Source organism: Chanos chanos, chromosome 12, assembly GCF_902362185.1.
Source record: "Chanos chanos chromosome 12, fChaCha1.1, whole genome shotgun sequence".
NCBI lineage: Eukaryota > Metazoa > Chordata > Actinopteri > Gonorynchiformes > Chanidae > Chanos > Chanos chanos.
In genome coordinates this window covers 12,740,268-12,762,821 of record NC_044506.1, presented here as the reverse complement: position 1 = coordinate 12,762,821, position 22,554 = coordinate 12,740,268, and the positions used below count along the sequence as shown (strand labels likewise).

At 46.7% G+C, this 22,554-nt stretch overlaps 1 protein-coding gene across 1 annotated transcript; it reads right to left on the bottom strand.

The window, feature by feature from the left end:
• Positions 1–257: 257 nt before the first annotated feature.
• LOC115824743 (mucin-19-like) lies at positions 258–6,487 on the bottom strand. The gene is made up of 2 exons (XM_030788498.1): positions 5,611–6,487; positions 258–5,161 (listed from the first exon to the last, which is right to left on the bottom strand). The coding sequence occupies exons 1-2, from the start codon at positions 6,485–6,487 to the stop codon at positions 258–260; spliced, it is 5,781 nt and encodes a 1,926-aa protein (XP_030644358.1).
• Between the last annotated feature and the right edge of the window lie 16,067 nt (positions 6,488–22,554).

The window sequence follows — 22,554 nt, the reverse complement described above, 5'->3', positions numbered from 1 at the left end:
AGTAATACAATTATAGAAGTCTTCAATATTACAAAAGCATGGGTGAGACATCTCATGAAGTGATTGCTGAAACATTAGATTGTGCAATGCAAGGTAAAATGAGGATGGAGATGGGGGGCACTGTCTTAATGGCACTAGAGGACATGTGAGTGGTAGCCAATGAGGTTGCAGAGGAGGTAATGGATGAAGATTGTGCTGCAGGTAAATGCTGTTGACATCTACGCAGGAATTGAGCTTTGGGCAACTGTCGATATCTCTCAAAAGGTAGAAGCACTAGCAGCTGTTGCGGATGTCGGACTGAAGGTGGAGGCAGTAGCGTCTGTTGCAGGGGTCTCACCAAAGCTAGAGGTTGCACCTGCTGTTGCTGTCGTCTCTCCAGGAGTGGAGGCCACAGCAGCTGTTGCTGATATGGTCTCTCCGGGGGTGGAGGAAGGAGCAGCTGTTGCCGATGTCGTCTCTCCGAGGGTGGAGGCGGAAGCGGCTGTTGCCATTGTTGTCTCCTCTCTGAGGGTGGAGGCAGGAGTGGCTGTTGCTGAAGTCGTCTCTCCAGAGGTGGAAGCAGAAGCAGCTGTTGCCACCGTCTCAGGGAGGGTGGAGACCACAGTTGCTGTTGCTGTCGTCTCTCCAAGGGTGGAGGCAGGAGCAGCTGTTGCCAATGTTGTCTCTCCAGGGGTGGAGGCGGAGGCGGCTGTTGTCATCTCCTCTCTGATGGTGGAGGCAGGAGTGGCTGTTGCTGAAGTCGTCTCTCCAGAGGTGGAGGCAGGAGCAGCTGTTGCCACCGTCTCACTGAGGGTGGATGCCACAGCTGCTGTTGCTGTCATCTCTCCGAGGGTGGAGGCAGTAATGGCTGTTCCTGTCGTCTCTCCAAGAGTGGAGATAGTAATGGCTGTTGCTGAAGTTGTCTCTCCAGGGGTAAAGGCCACAGCAGCTGTTGCCGATGTCATCTCTCCGAGGGTGGAGGCAGAAGCAGCTGTTGCCATCGTTGTTTCCTCTCTGAGGGTGGAGGCAGAAGCAGCTGTTGCTGTTGTGGTCTCTCCAGGGGTAGAGGCCACAGCAGCTGTTGCCAACGTCGTCTCTCCGAGGGTGGAGGCGGAGGCGGCTGTTATCATCTCCTCTCTGATGGTGGAGGCAGGAGTGGCTGTTGCCGATGTCGTCTCTCCGAGGGTGGAGGCAGAAGCAGCTGTTGCCATCGTTGTGTCCTCTCTGAGGGTGGAGGCAGGAGTGGCTGTTACCCATGTTGTCTCTCCAGGGGTGGAGGCAGTAACAGCTGCTGCCGGCGTTGTCTCTCCGAGGGTGGAGGTGGAAGCAGCTGTTGCCATCGTTGTCTCCTCTCTGAGGGTGGAGGCAGGAGTGGCTGTTGCTGAAGTCGTCTCTCCAGAGGTGGAAGCAGAAGTGGCTGTTGCCACTGTCTCACTGAGGGTGGACGTCACAGCTGCTGTTGCTGTCATCTCGCCGAGGGTGGAGGCAGGAGTGGCTGTTACCGATGTTGTCTCTCCAGGGGTGGAGGCAGTAACAGCTGCTGCCGGCGTTGTCTCTCCGAGGGTGGAGGTGGAAGCAGCTGTTGCCATCGTTGTCTCCTCTCTGAGGGTGGAGGCAGGAGTGGCTGTTGCTGAAGTCGTCTCTCCAGAGGTGGAAGCAGAAGTGGCTGTTGCCACTGTCTCACTGAGGGTGGACGTCACAGCTGCTGTTGCTGTCATCTCGCCGAGGGTGGAGGCAGGAGTGGCTGTTACCGATGTTGTCTCTCCAGGGGTGGAGGCAGTAACAGCTGCTGCCGGCGTTGTCTCTCCGAGGGTGGAGGTGGAAGCAGCTGTTGCCATCGTTGTCTCCTCTCTGAGGGTGGAGGCAGGAGTGGCTGTTGCTGAAGTCGTCTCTCCAGAGGTGGAAGCAGAAGTGGCTGTTGCCACTGTCTCACTGAGGGTGGACGTCACAGCTGCTGTTGCTGTCATCTCTCCGAGGGTGGAGGCAGTAATGGCTGTTACCGATGTTGTCTCTCCGAGGGTGGAGGCGGAAGCAGCTGTTGCTGTTGTGGTCTCTCCAGGGGTAGAGGCCATAGCAGCTGTTGCCAACGTCGTCTCTCTGATGGTGGAGGCAGGAGCGGCTGTTGCTGAAGTCGTCTCTCCAGAGGTGGAAGCAGAAGCGGCTGTTGCCACTGTCTCAGGGAGGGTGGAGACCACAGCTGCTGTTGCTGTCGTCTCTCCCAGGGTGGAGGCAGTAATGGCTGTTGCCAATGTTGTCTCTCCAGGGGTAGAGGCCACAGCAGCTGTTACCGATGTCATCTCTCCGAGGGTGGAGGCGGAAGCGGCTGTTGCCATTGTGGTCTCTCCGAGGGTGGAGGCAGAAGCGGCTGTTGCAGTCATCTCCTGTCCGAGGGTAGAGGCGGGAGTGGCTGTTGCCACCGTCTCACTGAGGGTGGAGCCCACAGCAGCTGTTGCCGATGTCATCTCTCCGAGGGTGGAGGTGGAAGCAGCTGTTGCCATCGTTGTCTCCTCTCTGAGGGTGGAGGCAGGAGTGGCTGTTGCTGAAGTCATCTCTCCAGAGGTGGAAGCAGAAGTGGCTGTTGCCACTGTCTCACTGAGCGTGGACATCACAGCTGCTGTTGCTGTCATCTCTCCGAGGGTGGAGGCAGGAGTGGCTGTTACCGATGTTGTCTCTCCAGGGGTGGAGGCAGTAACAGCTGCTGCCGGCGTTGTCTCTCCGAGGGTGGAGGTGGAAGCAGCTGTTGCCATCGTTGTCTCCTCTCTGAGGGTGGAGGCAGGAGTGGCTGTTGCTGAAGTCATCTCTCCAGAGGTGGAAGCAGAAGTGGCTGTTGCCACTGTCTCACTGAGGGTGGACGTCACAGCTGCTGTTGCTGTCATCTCTCCGAGGGTGGAGGCAGTAATGGCTGTTACCGATGTTGTCTCTCCGAGGGTGGAGGCGGAAGCAGCTGTTGTTGTTGTGGTCTCTCCAGGGGTAGAGGCCATAGCAGCTGTTGCCAACGTCGTCTCTCTGATGGTGGAGGCAGGAGCGGCTGTTGCTGAAGTCGTCTCTCCAGAGGTGGAAGCAGAAGCGGCTGTTGCCACTGTCTCAGGGAGGGTGGAGACCACAGCTGCTGTTGCTGTCGTCTCTCCCAGGGTGGAGGCAGTAATGGCTGTTGCCAATGTTGTCTCTCCAGGGGTAGAGGCCACAGCAGCTGTTACCGATGTCATCTCTCCGAGGGTGGAGGCGGAAGCGGCTGTTGCCATTGTGGTCTCTCCGAGGGTGGAGGCAGAAGCGGCTGTTGCAGTCATCTCCTGTCTGAGGGTAGAGGCGGGAGTGGCTGTTGCCACCGTCTCACTGAGGGTGGAGCCCACAGCAGCTGTTGCCGATGTCATCTCTCCGAGGGTGGAGGCGGAAGCAGCTGTTGCCATCGTTGTCTCCTCTCTGAGGGTGGGGGCAGGAGTGGCTGTTACCAATGTTGTCTCTCCAGGGGTGGAGGCAGTAACGGCTGCTGCCGATGTTGTCTCTCCAGGGGTGGAGGCCACAGCTGCTGTTGCTGTTGTGGTCTCTCCAGGGGTAGAGGCCACAGCAGCTGTTGCCAACGTCGTCTCTCTGATGGTGGAGGCAGGAGCGGCTGTTGCTGATGTCATCTCACCGGAGGTGGAAGCAGCAGCGGCTGTCGCCACTGTCTCACTGAGAGTGGAGGCAGAAGCGGCTGTTCCGGTCATCTCTCCGAGAGTGGAGATAGTAATGGCTGTTGCTGAAGTTGTCTCTCCAGGGGTAAAGGCCACAGCAGCTGTTGCCGATGTCATCTCTCCGAGGGTGGAGGCAGAAGCAGCTGTTGCCATCGTTGTTTCCTCTCTGAGGGTGGAGGCAGGAGTGGCTGTTGCTGAAGTTGTCTCTCCAGGAGTGGAGGCAGGAGTGGCTGTTGTCAATGTCGTCTCTCCGAGGGTTGAGGCGGAAGCAGCTGTTGCCATCGTTGTCTCCTCTCTGAGGGTGGAGGCAGGAGGGGCTGTTGCTGAAGTCGTCTCTCCAGAGGTGGAAGCAGAAGCGGCTGTTGCCACCGTCTCAGGGAGGGTGGAGACCACAGTTGCTGTTGCTGAGGCAGGAGCAGCTGTTGCCGATGTCATTTCTCCGAGGGTGGAGGCAGTAATGGCTGTTACCGATGTTGTCTCTCCAGGGGTGGAGGCAGTAACGGCTGCTGCCGATGTTGTCCCCCCAGGGGTGGAGGCCACAGCTGCTGTTGCTGTTGTGGTCTCTCCAGGGGTAGAGGCCACAGCAGCTGTTGCCGATGTCATCTCTCTGATGGTGGAGGCAGGAGCGGCTGTTGCTGAGGTCATCTCACCGGAGGTGGAGGCAGCAGCGGCTGTAGTCACTGTCTCACTGAGAGTGGAGGCGGAAGCGGCTGTTGACATCGTTGTCTCCTCTCTGAGGGTGGTGGCAGGAGTGGCTGTTGCTGTTGTGGTCTCTCCGGGGGTGGAGGCAGGAGCAGCTGTTGCCGATGCCGTCTCTCCGAGGGTGGAGGCGGAAGCGGCTGTTGCCATTGTGGTCTCTCCGAGGGTGGAGGCAGAAGCGGCTGTTGCAGTCATCTCCTGTCCGAGGGTAGAAGCGGGAGTGGCTGTTGCCACCGTCTCACTGAGGGTGGAGCCCACAGCAGCTGTTGCCGATGTCATCTCTCCAAGGGTGGAGGCAGTAGCACCTGTTGCTGACACAGACTCTCCAGGGCTGGAGGCAGTAACGGCTGTTGCCGATGTTGTCTCTCCAGGGGTAGAGGCCACAGCAGCTGTTGCCAACATTGTCTCTCCGAGAGTGGAGGTGGAAGCGGCTGTTGCTGAAGTCGTCTCCTCATTGAGGGTGGAGGCCACAGCTGTTGTTGCTCTTGTCTCTCCAGGGCTGGAAGCCGCAGCACCTGTTGCCACTGTTATCTCTCGAAGGGTGGGGGTGGAGGCAGAAGTGGCTGTTGCGGACGTCTCACTAAGTGTTGAAGTCGCAGCATCTGTTGCCAACCTCTCATCGAGGGTGGAGGCGGCTGAAGTATCAAGTGTGGTGATGGGAATTGTCAATGTCTCACCAGCAGTCGACTTTTGGGCAACTGTTGATGTCTCTCCAAGGGTGGAGGTGGGAGCAGCTGTTGTTGGTACCGCACCAAGGGTGGACATGGGAGCAGCCGTTATCGACGTCTTACAGAGGGTGGAGGTGGCAGTTGCTGTTGACAATGCAAGATGAAAAAACATATACCTTTATGTCTACAGGCTACTTATCACCAGATCACTGCTGTGAAATTATGCAAAGATGTACAACAACTCTGGTATATATGGCCCACAGAGGAGCTTGTGAGAACATGAGGTTCACCATCAAACGATTGTGTGTTTTTAAAAGGATTTCTCTTGACTCCTCAATTTTCAAGACAAAGTTTAAATGGATTGTACCTCAGCTCCCTGATAACACAAACTGAATTCAAACTCATGCAAGTTATTTAATACAATTATATAAATACTCGAGAAGTCTTGAATATTACAATAGCCTGAGTGAGACATATGAGTGATAGCCACTGAAGGTGCAGAAGAGTTAAAGATGGGGAGAAGATTGTGTTAGGAGTAGAGGCTGTTGACATCGAACCGGTAGTTGAGCTTTGAGCAACTGTCAATGTCTCACCGAGGTTGGAGGTGGCAGATGCCGCAGCAGATGAGGATATGGGAGCTGCTGTCGACATGTCCCCAAGGGTGGAGGGGGGAGCAGCTCTTCTCGATGTCTCACCAAGGGTGGAGATGGCAGTTGCTGCTGACGTTACAACAGGTATGGAGACGGACGCTGTCGTCGATCTCTCGCCAGCAGTTGACGTTTGGACAGCTGTCAACATCTCTTGAAGGGTGGGGGTGGCAACTGCTGCTGATGCAGCAACAGGGGTAGATATTGGAGCTACTGTCAAGGTCTCACCAGCAGTTGACATTTGCACAGCTGTTTCAAAAAGGTTGAGCGCGGTTGTTCCTGTTAAGGTTACTCCAGGAGAAGAGGTGGGAGCTGCTGTTGACGTCTCACCAGCAATTGATACTTGGATTGCTGTCGAAGTCTCTCCAAGGATGGCACCACTTGAGGTTTGGGAGGCAGTTGACATCGCGAGGTTGAAAGTGGATGCGGTAGGCATGGAAGTGGAGGTCAAAATAGCTGTTGTGGTCACATGAGGGAGGGAGGTGACCAAGGCTGTAGATGTTTTAACGAGTGACGTTGTTGTAGGTGCTGAGGTAGTACCAACAGGGCTGGTATTGGGACTTACTGTAGAGGTTGCATCAGAGGTGGCAGCCGCAAGTGTACTTGTTTGGGCAATTGAGGTTGCAGCAGGGCTGGTAGTTGGTGCCCTTATTCCATCTGTGGATGGAGTTGTAATAGTGGTTAAGCCATCTGTGGTGCTTGTAGCCGCTTTGATATTTCCAGTGGCTGTACTGGTTGCTGGCTGGTAGGTAGTTGAAGCTGCAGCAGTGGTAATCATGGGTGTCCTTGGATTAATTCTGGTTACAGACACAGGAGTGGTCATCGTTTGTGGGGGTCTGTAAGGCCCTGTTGGAATTATTGGAAAACCCCAGAATTCTGAAAAAGCAAATTCATTGGAAGTGCCTCTTGTGGTTGTGGAGGTTGCTGTGGTTTGGGTGACTGAATGTATTTCCTCTGATGGTGTGACAGGTATAAGAGGGATGTCTGGAAACTCCCAAAACTCTTTGTAGTCCAAGTCTTCTAAACTCTCAATATCCACAAAGTCACCCAAAGGGCTGGATGGTTCTGTAATAAACAAGTCAGAGTGGGGTGACCAGTAGTCCCAAAAATCGTGTCTTCGTCTACGAAAAGACCTTGAGGGACGGGATTTATGCTGAGCACAGGACACCGCGGCTGTATATGTCATTCCAGTCAGATCAACATAATCCATTTGGAGAACAGCATTATCCTAAGAGTTTGGGGGAAAGGAAACCCTTTTCACGTTAGTAAAAATATTCAGTTTAGTGGGAAAAATACCAGATTAACATCTGAAATACATGCAAGTCATATGGTGTGACAATACTGGAACTGTATTCTTGATTGTAAAATTTTGCTATTTTAGTTAGTTTTAATAATCTCATATCTTGAAATTTCCCAGAAAGATTACTACAAATGTACACTGTGTTCAACTTGCATATATGAAGTGAAAATATTATCCTTGATACCATGGTCTTTCAGACCAGCCTTACTAAAACAGTATTTCACTTCAAGCTGTTAACATATCTGCAGAAATAGCGAGTCACCAAAATAGTAAAAGTACCATACCTCAATCTTAACACGACTGACTCTGACGTACAAAGCATCAGGACTGCTCAAATAACTAGGAGCAAGTTTATGCAACACAGTGCCACCTGCAGATGGAAAAAAGAAGGAACAGAATATTTCTTATTTGAAGCTATTTTGATCTGTTATTAAAAAAAAATATATCATTACTAAATTGAGATGGCTGTAAATGTTCCCCAAATGAATGACAAGGAGCTAAGGCAAAATCTTAGGATTTTTGTTGCTGTGGACTCAATAAAAGCTGGGTGCATTGGGAAAAAAATGGGATTTTAAGCAGGCATTCATACTCACCAAATGATTTAATATCCCATAATGTACCACCAGGTAGTTTTACAATCATGTATGATTTTCCACAGAAGACTTGGGGAGCTTCAGGTAGGCCAGAGTTTTGGGAGAGTGCAGTAGGACAAGTAGCAGTACCCGACATGTTCCTCATTAAAAGGCAGTCAAAGTATTTAACTTTTACAGTGTAGTACTGTGTTTGACCTTGAACCTGAAATTAAAGTTCATAAATGCACAAGGTAAATATTAAGCATAGGACATAGCAAAAGTACCGTTTTTGCCCCAATCACTTACATACTGAAACTGGTTACATTACCCAACAAGACAAAGTCTGTTTTGCATACAAACTGCTGAGCTGACACACCTTTTTTGCAAAACCCTACACACAGGTTTCCCCATAAACCACAGTTAACTATATGTTTCCAAGTTAAAAATAATAAATAAACACTGTTATTTGATACACCAAACTACAAACAAAAGTAATTTCCTCTCAGCTTAACTCAAACTGAAGAATCGTTGGAATAATGACTAGCATCTTTGACGAGCAGTGTTTTCAGTCTCTCTCAGCAGTATGCGATTTAGTAGTGTCCATGTATTTGATGGCTTTTGTGTACCATCCGAAGGTAATTTTATACTTGAGATGGAAGAGGACACGTTTTTAAATGGAATGTTTGATTTTGTTTGAGAAGTCAGAGGCATGGCCAGTGCAGTGTGCATCTTGAGACACGTGTTCATTGTTTTGAAAAAATTGAGTCTCATTTCAGAAAATGTGGATAAGCAGATGTGAAAAAACTGTGTGAATAAGATTTTGAAATGAAATCGCTTCAATCATTGAAGCTTGCACCTAAATTCTTACGAATAGACTCCCCATTATTCCTGACTGCATATCATCAACCTTAATCCATTCTATATGAAATCTCTGATATACAAGTGGACACTGTAACAGCCTTACCAACCTGTATGTGATTTGTTTGATTAACAGTTACACAAATGCTTTGACAAACTTTTTGCAAACTTTTAGCAATTCGTCTTACCCTGCGATGGAGGTAACATTCTTTAAAAGACACCTTCAAAATTTTTGAGGGCCCACATTCCCCTTCCATGTGTTTGCATTGCTCTGGGATTGGTTTCATAAAGAGAAAGAACAAGAACTGAGTTTTAGGATCAGAATTTAAAAGGATATGAAACATTACACGAAAGGGGAAAAAGGCAAGGGGTGCATTCAGAAACTTACCTGCCACCAAATGAAGACCTTTGTGTCGTGTCATAGTAAACTTTATGAAGAGGCTTCCATTGAAACAGGAAAACGTTGGCAGATACAGTTCAGACAACCCACCTCCATCTAAATTTGTCAAAGGCCCTTAATACAACGGAATTTCCATGAAACAGACTAACGGTTTAACAGAAACCATCTACTGTAAGGCATCTCATTTATTATACACCAGTATAAAGCAAATAGAACATCTTACATCATGACATGATTTCAAGCTGGTGGTTCAGTTCCCCAAATACAAAAATGGTATTCCTTACTTGTCAGGTATTTCCATTTCAATATTCTTTTAGAGGTCCCACTCATTATGTCCTCACAGACATCTGGCTCTTCACTTATATTGTCTTTATCAGCGCTCAAAGAATCGTCCTCCTCCACATTGCCAAAAGAGATTTCTCCTTCTGAGCGTCCCCCAAGTTTGCCCGATGCTGAAGCTTCACGGTATGGCTTGTGACCATCATAGGCATGTGCTTCTCTCAAATACAAATTGTTTATCGTATCGAGAAAACGCTTACTACTTGGAGGCGATCGATTGACTTCATACACGTCAGTCTTTCTATTTTTCGTGTTAAATTGGGCTATGGTTAATATTACAAACTCCCAAGTTATCAATATCGTCAAAACTGACAACACCTCGTTGTTGCCCGCCATGCTAAAGGAATGTGGATTGGATGCGTAGCGAATGCTACTGCTGCTGCCATAACAAGTAACCTTACCGGCCCAGCTAATTATGCAAGTGTTCACAGGTGTGAAAAGTGTGGGTCTTCAGAAGGGCACAGAAGGACATATCACAAAACAAGCTTAGCTTAGAGGTTCGAGAGGTCGGCTGGGTTGAACATACCTACTCATGGCTCAAACGATGCCACAACTTTAACGGAGGACAACTTACTTTGTTACAGCGATTGCTACTACGGGTGGCTGAAGTCCTTTGACCTGCTTGAGGTGAAAATAAAGGTTTCCAAACTGTTGGCTTTTGTTGGCTCATGAGAAATTGGTTGTATTTTGCCTGTAAATCGATCCGTAAAAATCGTGAACGTACTGCGGTCAAAGCAGTAGTCAATGTTTAGGTGAAGATGATAGGAAGAAACTACAGTGGCATATGCAGATACAGGTAGGTACAAATCGTTGTCCGAACATTAATTGTATCATATGTTAAGGCCACCCGCAGATTAGTAAGCAAAAATATGTTGTGTGCAAATAAAGAGCCAGCATGATTTGTGCTTATGTATTAATTTGTACATAACATTTTTTAGTCACTCCTAACAGTTGCGAAACATATCTGAAGTCATGGCAGTGCTTAAGGAACAAATAAAAAGGATGATCCAGGAAGTGATTTGCTTATGACCTCCAGAATGCGTTCTGTGTTCACCAAGCCACAGATCATAGAAATTAAGGTAAAGAAATATGGTCTTCAGAAGTTGTTGGGGGTGAAACACCCATGTACTTACTATCAGGGGTGGACAGTAAACGAAGTACATTTACTTGAGTACTGCACTAAAGTACATTTTTCGAGTACCACTTGTATTATTTATTTATTTATTTTATTTTTTTGGAAACTTATTACTTTTACTCTACTACATTTCTATGAAGGTTCTCGTTACTCATTTCTTTTAAACTTTATTTTTAATTCCACAATCAAGCACATACAGAACATATGAACATGAGCATAAACATAAGCAGAGCAAAAGGAGGGGTTACAGACAGTAGATTAAGGTCGAAAACAGCACATTGTATACATGTATTAATGGCTAAAGGGTTTGAGGAATATTTAAGAGCAAAAAAATACAGTTCAGATTCTTTAATGAAAATAAAGAACAAAGGGCCTTTTTCAAAAATAAAATTTGGCTATAAAAAAAAAAAAGAAGTAAATTAATAATAACGTTTCTCTTAGTAATATTGGGGTCTTTAGTAATCCCAAAGTAAACATTTTTTTAAGGTTATAAAAAGGTCTGGGAAAATTCTTTTTTTAACAAAATTTGAGAAATCAATCCAAAAAACTTTAGTGTAACTACATTCCCAAAAAATATGGGCAACTGTTTCAGTGAAAAAATGACAAAAAGAACAGCCAGAAGAAAAACTAGGATTAAACTTCAATAATATATAGTTGCTTGGGTAACAGTTATGTACAAATTTGAGGGAGACTTCAGTTACTTTATTTGCTACCAATAAAGAGTCAATTTTCTATAATTAGATTAGAAGTATCCAAAGAAGATGGGGAGCAATTCGTTACTCATTTCTTTGAAACATAGCTTTGAAGTCAGGGGATGAATTTTCTTTTCTAAAATGTGATAGGCCACATTCACTCGTCACAGGAGAAAAACCAATCTCAGTAAACTACTCCAATGCTGCCTTTTTTAAACAACTAAGCTTGGTGGTTTTATTGATGCCTGTTACTACGGCAGATAAAGATGATAAAGATAAAGGTTGCCCACCAGAGCACCCATGGTTATATCTTAAGTCCATGTTTGAGATTTTTGAAATCAACTGGTTTTCAAGCTAACTGCTTCCGCACGCGTACGCGCGCTGTGTTCACCTAACTTTTTTCATAGGTGGCTGTGATGCAGTATTCACTGCTCACTTACAATCATATTCGCCGCAGTAGATATGTGATGCGACATGAAAATCACGATTAATATGTTTGTGAATGTGTGACGAATCTGGTGACAGAGGCAGACCACAACTGCTGCTGTTAACACGTACGGAAAACAGTTAGCTTGGGAACCATTTGGGACATAACTTCGGGCCCTGTGTGAATCCACTGCTGACGCATACTAATAGTTAGCTAACAAAAATGCCAAGTTACCGTTACTGACAAAAGTCCTTTTAGAAATATATGTTTTCATACAGTCAGATAAACACAGTACTACTAGTAAGGTCACGCAAAGGCAGTGGATTCACGTAGGTCCCGGTCCTAATAAGACGAGGGGGGACGGGAATCAAGCGGTGACAAGGGTCATCCAGCTGTTTCACATTTCAGGAAGTGCTATGGAGTAGAAGTAAAATGAACCTATCCTACAACATTATGACGTGTTTATCCTTTTATGGCCAAGCCGAGTTAACATAGTTAACTGAACAACTTTTACTTGTATTGGAGTAATATTTGACCAGGAGCATCTATACTTTGACTCAAGTATTGGGGTTGTGTACTTTGTCTACCCCTGCTTACTATAATGAATACGCCTCCATGGGCACCTCTAGTAATGTTGAACTGTATTGGGGAATGCAATTTGTTTTGAGTAATTTACCAGCTGGTTCTAAACATAAAATCAGTGATGGCAAAGTCAGTTTCTTGACTGAAAACCAGATGCAATACATAGTATTTTGATAATTGTTTGAAGCCAACTGGACTAAGAGCAAAGACATACTTCAGTGTGTCCAAATTAGATTTCATACATCAAAGTCCTCATACAAAAATTTTATTTCACAGAATGATAAAAGACAAGTTGCCTAAAAATGTATTAGTGTAGATCATAGAAGGGTTTCTTGCAGTAGTTACTGGAGGATGTGCAAAAGGGATGGTATCTACATGCCAAATTAAAAAATGAACTGGATGTAGCTCAGCTGATGGTTCTAGGACCTGTAGTAGACCAAGATAGAAGCCATTGCAGACATTGTGAAAGCAGCTGTAATTGGGGCTGGTCAAGTGGTGATCTGAGGCAAAGTCATGAGGGGTTCCGGCGTGGTCATGGGGGGGCGCAGGCGTGGTGGTCGGGTCTCCGGTGTGATAGTTGGGGGTTATAATGTGGTCGGGGGCTCCGGCATGGTGGTGGTGGTGGGGGGCTCTGGCGTTGCCAACGTCGTCTCTCTGATGGTGGAGGAAAGAGCGGCTGTTGCTGATGTCATCTCACCGGAGGTGGAGGCAGCAGCGGCTGTCGCCACTGTCTCACAGAGTGGAGGCGGAAGCAGCTGTTCCTGTCGTCTCTCCGAGATTGGAGATAGTAATGGCTGTTGCTGAAGTTGTCTCTCGGGGGGTAAAGGCCACAGCAGCTGTTGCCGATGTCGTCTCTCCGAGGGTGGAGGTGGAAGCAGCTGTTGCCATCGTTGTTTCCTCTCTGAGGGTGGAGGCAGGAGTGGCTGTTGCTGTTGTGGTCTCTCCAGGGGTGGAGGCAGGAGCAGCTGTTGCCGATGTCGTCTCTCCGAGGGTGGAGGCGGAAGCGGCTGTTGCCATTGTTGTCTCCTCTCTGAGGGTGGAGGCAGGAGTGGCTGTTGCTGAAGTCGTCTCTCCAGAGGTGGAAGCAGAAGCGGCTGTTGCCACCATCTCAGGGAGGGTGGAGACCACAGCTGCTGTTGCTGTCGTCTCTCCCAGGGTGGAGACAGTAATGGCTGTTACCAGTGTTGTCTCTCCAGGGGTAGAGGCCACAGCAGCTGTTGCCGATGTCATCTCTCCGCGGGTGGAGGTGGAAGCAGCTGTTGCCATCGTTGTTTCCTCTCTGAGGGTGGAGGCAGGAGTGGCTGTTGCTGTTGTGGTCTCTCCGGGGGTGGAGGCAGGAGCAGCTGTTGCCGATGTCGTCTCTCCGAGGGTGGAGGCGGAAGCGGCTGTTGCCATTGTTGTCTCTTCTCTGAGGGTGGAGGCAGGAGTGGCTGTTGCTGAAGTCGTCTCTCCAGAGGTGGAAGCAGAAGCGGCTGTTGCAGTCATCTCCTGTCCGAGGGTAGAGGCGGGAGTGGCTGTTGCCACCGTCTCACTGAGGGTGGAGCCCACAGCAGCTGTTGCCGATGTCATCTCTCCAAGGGTGGAGGCAGTAGCACCTGTTGCTGACACAGACTCTCCAGGGCTGGAGGCAGTAACGGCTGTTGCCGATGTTGTCTCTCCAGGGGTAGAGGCCACAGCAGCTGTTGCCAACATTGTCTCTCCGAGAGTGGAGGTGGAAGCGGCTGTTGCCGTCGTCTCCTCATTGAGGGTGGAGGCCACAGCTGTTGTTGCTCTTGTCTCTCCAGGGCTGGAAGCCGCAGCACCTGTTGCCACTGTTATCTCTCGAAGGGTGGGGGTGGAGGCAGAAGTGGCTGTTGCGGACGTCTCACTAAGTGTTGAAGTCGCAGCATCTGTTGCCAACCTCTCATCGAGGGTGGAGGCGGCTGAAGTATCAAGTGTGGTGATGGGAATTGTCAATGTCTCACCAGCAGTCGACTTTTGGGCAACTGTTGATGTCTCTCCAAGGGTGGAGGTGGGAGCAGCTGTTGTTGGTACCGCACCAAGGGTGGACATGGGAGCAGCCGTTATCGACGTCTTACAGAGGGTGGAGGTGGCAGTTGCTGTTGACAATGCAAGATGAAAAAACATATACCTTTATGTCTACAGGCTACTTATCACCAGATCACTGCTGTGAAATTATGCAAAGATGTACAACAACTCTGGTATATATGGCCCACAGAGGAGCTTGTGAGAACATGAGGTTCACCATCAAACGATTGTGTGTTTTTAAAAGGATTTCTCTTGACTCCTCAATTTTCAAGACAAAGTTTAAATGGATTGTACCTCAGCTCCCTGATAACACAAACTGAATTCAAACTCATGCAAGTTATTTAATACAATTATATAAATACTCGAGAAGTCTTGAATATTACAATAGCCTGAGTGAGACATATGAGTGATAGCCACTGAAGGTGCAGAAGAGTTAAAGATGGGGAGAAGATTGTGTTAGGAGTAGAGGCTGTTGACATCGAACCGGTAGTTGAGCTTTGAGCAACTGTCAATGTCTCACCGAGGTTGGAGGTGGCAGATGCCGCAGCAGATGAGGATATGGGAGCTGCTGTCGACATGTCCCCAAGGGTGGAGGGGGGAGCAGCTCTTCTCGATGTCTCACCAAGGGTGGAGATGGCAGTTGCTGCTGACGTTACAACAGGTATGGAGACGGACGCTGTCGTCGATCTCTCGCCAGCAGTTGACGTTTGGACAGCTGTCAACATCTCTTGAAGGGTGGGGGTGGCAACTGCTGCTGATGCAGCAACAGGGGTAGATATTGGAGCTACTGTCAAGGTCTCACCAGCAGTTGACATTTGCACAGCTGTTTCAAAAAGGTTGAGCGCGGTTGTTCCTGTTAAGGTTACTCCAGGAGAAGAGGTGGGAGCTGCTGTTGACGTCTCACCAGCAATTGATACTTGGATTGCTGTCGAAGTCTCTCCAAGGATGGCACCACTTGAGGTTTGGGAGGCAGTTGACATCGCGAGGTTGAAAGTGGATGCGGTAGGCATGGAAGTGGAGGTCAAAATAGCTGTTGTGGTCACATGAGGGAGGGAGGTGACCAAGGCTGTAGATGTTTTAACGAGTGACGTTGTTGTAGGTGCTGAGGTAGTACCAACAGGGCTGGTATTGGGACTTACTGTAGAGGTTGCATCAGAGGTGGCAGCCGCAAGTGTACTTGTTTGGGCAATTGAGGTTGCAGCAGGGCTGGTAGTTGGTGCCCTTATTCCATCTGTGGATGGAGTTGTAATAGTGGTTAAGCCATCTGTGGTGCTTGTAGCCGCTTTGATATTTCCAGTGGCTGTACTGGTTGCTGGCTGGTAGGTAGTTGAAGCTGCAGCAGTGGTAATCATGGGTGTCCTTGGATTAATTCTGGTTACAGACACAGGAGTGGTCATCGTTTGTGGGGGTCTGTAAGGCCCTGTTGGAATTATTGGAAAACCCCAGAATTCTGAAAAAGCAAATTCATTGGAAGTGCCTCTTGTGGTTGTGGAGGTTGCTGTGGTTTGGGTGACTGAATGTATTTCCTCTGATGGTGTGACAGGTATAAGAGGGATGTCTGGAAACTCCCAAAACTCTTTGTAGTCCAAGTCTTCTAAGCTCAATATCCACAAAGTCACCCAAAGGGCTGGATGGTTCTGTAATAAACAAGTCAGAGTGGGGTGACCAGTAGTCCCAAAAATCGTGTCTTCGTCTACGAAAAGACCTTGAGGGACGGGATTTATGCTGAGCACAGGACACCGCGGCTGTATATGTCATTCCAGTCAGATCAACATAATCCATTTGGAGAACAGCATTATCCTAAGAGTTTGGGGGAAAGGAAACCCTTTTCACGTTAGTAAAAATATTCAGTTTAGTGGGAAAAATACCAGATTAACATCTGAAATACATGCAAGTCATATGGTGTGACAATACTGGAACTGTATTCTTGATTGTAAAATTTTGCTATTTTAGTTAGTTTTAATAATCTCATATCTTGAAATTTCCCAGAAAGATTACTACAAATGTACACTGTGTTCAACTTGCATATATGAAGTGAAAATATTATCCTTGATACCATGGTCTTTCAGACCAGCCTTACTAAAACAGTATTTCACTTCAAGCTGTTAACATATCTGCAGAAATAGCGAGTCACCAAAATAGTAAAAGTACCATACCTCAATCTTAACACGACTGACTCTGACGTACAAAGCATCAGGACTGCTCAAATAACTAGGAGCAAGTTTATGCAACACAGTGCCACCTGCAGATGGAAAAAAGAAGGAACAGAATATTTCTTATTTGAAGCTATTTTGATCTGTTATTAAAAAAAAATATATCATTACTAAATTGAGATGGCTGTAAATGTTCCCCAAATGAATGACAAGGAGCTAAGGCAAAATCTTAGGATTTTTGTTGCTGTGGACTCAATAAAAGCTGGGTGCATTGGGAAAAAAATGGGATTTTAAGCAGGCATTCATACTCACCAAATGATTTAATATCCCATAATGTACCACCAGGTAGTTTTACAATCATGTATGATTTTCCACAGAAGACTTGGGGAGCTTCAGGTAGGCCAGAGTTTTGGGAGAGTGCAGTAGGACAAGTAGCAGTACCCGACATGTTCCTCATTAAAAGGCAGTCAAAGTATTTAACTTTTACAGTGTAGTACTGTGTTTGACCTTGAACCTGAAATTAAAGTTCATAAATGCACAAGGTAAATATTAAGCATAGGACATAGCAAAAGTACCGTTTTTGCCCCAATCACTTACATACTGAAACTGGTTACATTACCCAACAAGACAAAGTCTGTTTTGCATACAAACTGCTGAGCTGACACACCTTTTTTGCAAAACCCTACACACAGGTTTCCCCATAAACCACAGTTAACTATATGTTTCCAAGTTAAAAATAATAAATAAACACTGTTATTTGATACACCAAACTACAAACAAAAGTAATTTCCTCTCAGCTTAACTCAAACTGAAGAATCGTTGGAATAATGACTAGCATCTTTGACGAGCAGTGTTTTCAGTCTCTCTCAGCAGTATGCGATTTAGTAGTGTCCATGTATTTGATGGCTTTTGTGTACCATCCGAAGGTAATTTTATACTTGAGATGGAAGAGGACACGTTTTTAAATGGAATGTTTGATTTTGTTTGAGAAGTCAGAGGCATGGCCAGTGCAGTGTGCATCTTGAGACACGTGTTCATTGTTTTGAAAAAATTGAGTCTCATTTCAGAAAATGTGGATAAGCAGATGTGAAAAAACTGTGTGAATAAGATTTTGAAATGAAATCGCTTCAATCATTGAAGCTTGCACCTAAATTCTTACGAATAGACTCCCCATTATTCCTGACTGCATATCATCAACCTTAATCCATTCTATATGAAATCTCTGATATACAAGTGGACACTGTAACAGCCTTACCAACCTGTATGTGATTTGTTTGATTAACAGTTACACAAATGCTTTGACAAACTTTTTGCAAACTTTTAGCAATTCGTCTTACCCTGCGATGGAGGTAACATTCTTTAAAAGACACCTTCAAAATTTTTGAGGGCCCACATTCCCCTTCCATGTGTTTGCATTGCTCTGGGATTGGTTTCATAAAGAGAAAGAACAAGAACTGAGTTTTAGGATCAGAATTTAAAAGGATATGAAACATTACACGAAAGGGGAAAAAGGCAAGGGGTGCATTCAGAAACTTACCTGCCACCAAATGAAGACCTTTGTGTCGTGTCATAGTAAACTTTATGAAGAGGCTTCCATTGAAACAGGAAAACGTTGGCAGATACAGTTCAGACAACCCACCTCCATCTAAATTTGTCAAAGGCCCTTAATACAACGGAATTTCCATGAAACAGACTAACGGTTTAACAGAAACCATCTACTGTAAGGCATCTCATTTATTATACACCAGTATAAAGCAAATAGAACATCTTACATCATGACATGATTTCAAGCTGGTGGTTCAGTTCCCCAAATACAAAAATGGTATTCCTTACTTGTCAGGTATTTCCATTTCAATATTCTTTTAGAGGTCCCACTCATTATGTCCTCACAGACATCTGGCTCTTCACTTATATTGTCTTTATCAGCGCTCAAAGAATCGTCCTCCTCCACATTGCCAAAAGAGATTTCTCCTTCTGAGCGTCCCCCAAGTTTGCCCGATGCTGAAGCTTCACGGTATGGCTTGTGACCATCATAGGCATGTGCTTCTCTCAAATACAAATTGTTTATCGTATCGAGAAAACGCTTACTACTTGGAGGCGATCGATTGACTTCATACACGTCAGTCTTTCTATTTTTCGTGTTAAATTGGGCTATGGTTAATATTACAAACTCCCAAGTTATCAATATCGTCAAAACTGACAACACCTCGTTGTTGCCCGCCATGCTAAAGGAATGTGGATTGGATGCGTAGCGAATGCTACTGCTGCTGCCATAACAAGTAACCTTACCGGCCCAGCTAATTATGCAAGTGTTCACAGGTGTGAAAAGTGTGGGTCTTCAGAAGGGCACAGAAGGACATATCACAAAACAAGCTTAGCTTAGAGGTTCGAGAGGTCGGCTGGGTTGAACATACCTACTCATGGCTCAAACGATGCCACAACTTTAACGGAGGACAACTTACTTTGTTACAGCGATTGCTACTACGGGTGGCTGAAGTCCTTTGACCTGCTTGAGGTGAAAATAAAGGTTTCCAAACTGTTGGCTTTTGTTGGCTCATGAGAAATTGGTTGTATTTTGCCTGTAAATCGATCCGTAAAAATCGTGAACGTACTGCGGTCAAAGCAGTAGTCAATGTTTAGGTGAAGATGATAGGAAGAAACTACAGTGGCATATGCAGATACAGGTAGGTACAAATCGTTGTCCGAAACATTAATTGTATCATATGTTAAGGCCACCCGCAGATTAGTAAGCAAAAATATGTTGTGTGCAAATAAAGAGCCAGCATGATTTGTGCTTATGTATTAATTTGTACATAACATTTTTTAGTCACTCCTAACAGTTGCGAAACATATCTGAAGTCATGGCAGTGCTTAAGGAACAAATAAAAAGGATGATCCAGGAAGTGATTTGCTTATGACCTCCAGAATGCGTTCTGTGTTCACCAAGCCACAGATCATAGAAATTAAGGTAAAGAAATATGGTCTTCAGAAGTTGTTGGGGGTGAAACACCCATGTACTTACTATCAGGGGTGGACAGTAAACGAAGTACATTTACTTGAGTACTGCACTAAAGTACATTTTTCGAGTACCACTTGTATTATTTATTTATTTATTTTATTTTTTTGGAAACTTATTACTTTTACTCTACTACATTTCTATGAAGGTTCTCGTTACTCATTTCTTTTAAACTTTATTTTTAATTCCACAATCAAGCACATACAGAACATATGAACATGAGCATAAACATAAGCAGAGCAAAAGGAGGGGTTACAGACAGTAGATTAAGGTCGAAAACAGCACATTGTATACATGTATTAATGGCTAAAGGGTTTGAGGAATATTTAAGAGCAAAAAAATACAGTTCAGATTCTTTAATGAAAATAAAGAACAGAGGGCCTTTTTCAAAAATAAAATTTGGCTATAAAAAAAAAAAGAAGTAAATTAATAATAACGTTTCTCTTAGTAATATTGGGGTCTTTAGTAATCCCAAAGTAAACATTTTTTTAAGGTTAATAAAAGGTCTGGGAAAATTCTTTTTTTTAACAAAATTTGAGAAATCAATCCAAAAAACTTTAGTGTAACTACATTCCCAAAAAATATGGGCAACTGTTTCAGTGAAAAAATGACAAAAAGAACAGCCAGAAGAAAAACTAGGATTAAACTTCAATAATATATAGTTGCTTGGGTAACAGTTATGTACAAATTTGAGGGAGACTTCAGTTACTTTATTTGTAATCCTTCTGAAGTACCCAAAGTCATTTCTAATCAATATTTTCAAATTTATTATTCCAAAAGCTTATACAAGGAGGAACAGATACAAATGGGTTAAGGAGAATAGACCTGATTTTCTTATTAGTAAAGTTGCTACCAATAAAGAGGCAATTTTCTATAAATAGATTAAAGGTATCCAAAGAAGGTGGGGGACAATTCGTTACTCATTTCTTTGAAACATAGCTTTGAAGTCAGGGGATGAATTTTCTTTTCTAAAATGTGATAGGCCACACTCACTCGTCACAGGAGAAAAACCAATCTCAGTAAACTACTCCAATGCTGTCTGTCAACTGCGTGCTGCCTTTTTTAAACAACTAAGCTTGGTGGTTTTATTGATGCCTGTTACTACAGCAGATAAAGATGATAAAGATAAAGGTTGCCCACCAGAGCACCCATGGTTATATCTTAAGTCCATGTTTGAGATTTTTGAAATCAACTGGTTTTCAAGCTAACTGCTTCCGCACGCGTACGCGCGCTGTGTTCACCTAACTTTTTTCGTAGGTGGCTGTGATGCAGTATTCACTGCTCACTTACAATCATATTCGCCGCAGTAGATATGTGATGCGACATGAAAATCACGATTAATATGTTTGTGAATGTGTGACGAATCTGGTGACAGAGGCAGACCACAACTGCTGCTGTTAACACGTACGGAAAACAGTTAGCTTGGGAACCATTTGGGACATAACTTCGGGCCCTGTGTGAATCCACTGCTGACGCATACTAATAGTTAGCTAACAAAAATGCCAAGTTACCGTTACTGACAAAAGTCCTTTTGGAAATATATGTTTTCATACAGTCAGATAAACACAGTACTACTAGTAAGGTCACGCAAAGGCAGTGGATTCACGTAGGTCCCGGTCCTAATAAGACGAGGGGGGACGGGAATCAAGCGGTGACAAGGGTCATCCAGCTGTTTCACATTTCAGGAAGTGCTATGGAGTAGAAGTAAAATGAACCTATCCTACAACATTATGACGTGTTTATCCTTTTATGGCCAAGCCGAGTTAACATAGTTAACTGAACAACTTTTACTTGTATTGGAGTAATATTTGACCAGGAGCATCTATACTTTGACTCAAGTATTGGGGTTGTGTACTTTGTCTACCCCTGCTTACTATAATGAATACGCCTCCATGGGCACCTCTAGTAATGTTGAACTGTATTGGGGAATGCAATTTGTTTTGAGTAATTTACCAGCTGGTTCTAAACATAAAATCAGTGATGGCAAAGTCAGTTTCTTGACTGAAAACCAGATGCAATACATAGTATTTTGATAATTGTTTGAAGCCAACTGGACTAAGAGCAAAGACATACTTCAGTGTGTCCAAATTAGATTTCATACATCAAAGTCCTCATACAAAAATTTTATTTCACAGAATGATAAAAGACAAGTTGCCTAAAAATGTATTAGTGTAGATCATAGAAGGGTTTCTTGCAGTAGTTACTGGAGGTTGTGCAAAAGGGATGGTATCTACATGCCAAATTAAAAAATGAACTGGATGTAGCTCAGCTGATGGTTCTAGGACCTGTAGTAGACCAAGATAGAAGCCATTGCAGACATTGTGAAAGCAGCTGTAATTGGGGCTGGTCAAGTGGTGATCTGAGGCGAAGTCATGAGGGGTTCTGGCGTGGTCATGGGGGGCGCAGGCGTGGTGGTCGGGGGCTCCGGTGTGATAGTTGGGGGTTATGTGGTCGGGGGCTCCGGCATGGTGGTGGTGGGGGGCACAGCTGTGGTGGGGGGCTCCAGCGTGGTGGTCGCAGGCTCCGGCGTGGTGGTCGCGGGGGGCGCAGCTGTGGTGGGGGACACGGGCGTGGTGGTCGCGGGCTCCAGCGTGGTGGTGGTGGGGGGCACGGGCGTGGTGGTCGGGGGCTCCGGCGTGGTGGTGGTGGGGGGCACGGGCGTGGTGGTCGGGGGCTCCGGCGTGGTGGTGGGGGGGGGCACGGACGTGGTGGTCAAGGGCTCCGGCGTGGTGGTGGGGGGCTCCGGCGTGGTGGTGGTGGTGGGGGGATCCGGCGTGGTGGTGGTGGTGGTGGGGGGCTCCGGCGTGGTGGTGGTGGGGGGCACAGACGTGGTGGTCAAGGGCTCCGGCGTGGTGGTGGTGGGGGGCACAGCTGTGGTGGGGGGCTCCAGCGTGGTGGTCGCAGGCTCCGGCGTGGTGGTCGCGGGGGGCGCAGCTGTGGTGGGGGACACGGGCGTGGTGGTCGCGGGCTCCAGCGTGGTGGTGGTGGGGGGCACGGGCGTGGTGGTCGGGGGCTCCGGCGTGGTGGTGGTGGGGGGCACAGACGTGGTGGTCAAGGGCTCCGGCGTGGTGGTGGTCGGGGGCTCCGGCGTGGTGGTGGTGGGGGGCGCGGGCGTGATGGTCGGGGGCTCAGGCATGGTGGTGGTGGTGGGGGGCGCGGGCGTGGTGGTTGGGGGCGCGGGCGTGGTGGTGGTGGGGGGATCCGGCGTGGTGGTGATGGGGGGTGCAGCTGTGGTGGTCGTGGGTTCCAGTGTGGTGGTAGGGGGTGCAGCTGTGGTGGTCGTAGGCTCCAGAGTGGTAGTGGGGGGTGCAGGGGTGGTGGTTGGAGGCTTCGGTGTGGTCGTGGCAGGCAGCAGCGTGGTTGTGGGTGGCTCCGACATGGTCGTGGA

What these genes read in the sequence shown, in the direction of transcription:
- LOC115824743 (XM_030788498.1), bottom strand. Translation starts at nt 6,487, where the DNA reads ATGACCACTCCTGTGTCTGTAACCAGAATTAATCCAAGGACACCCATG. An exon ending in ATCTGCCACCTCCAACCTCG is followed by an intron (nt 5,162 to 5,610) that starts GTGAGACATTGA and finishes CATTGTCAACAG; the next exon opens with CAACTGCCACCTCCACCCTC.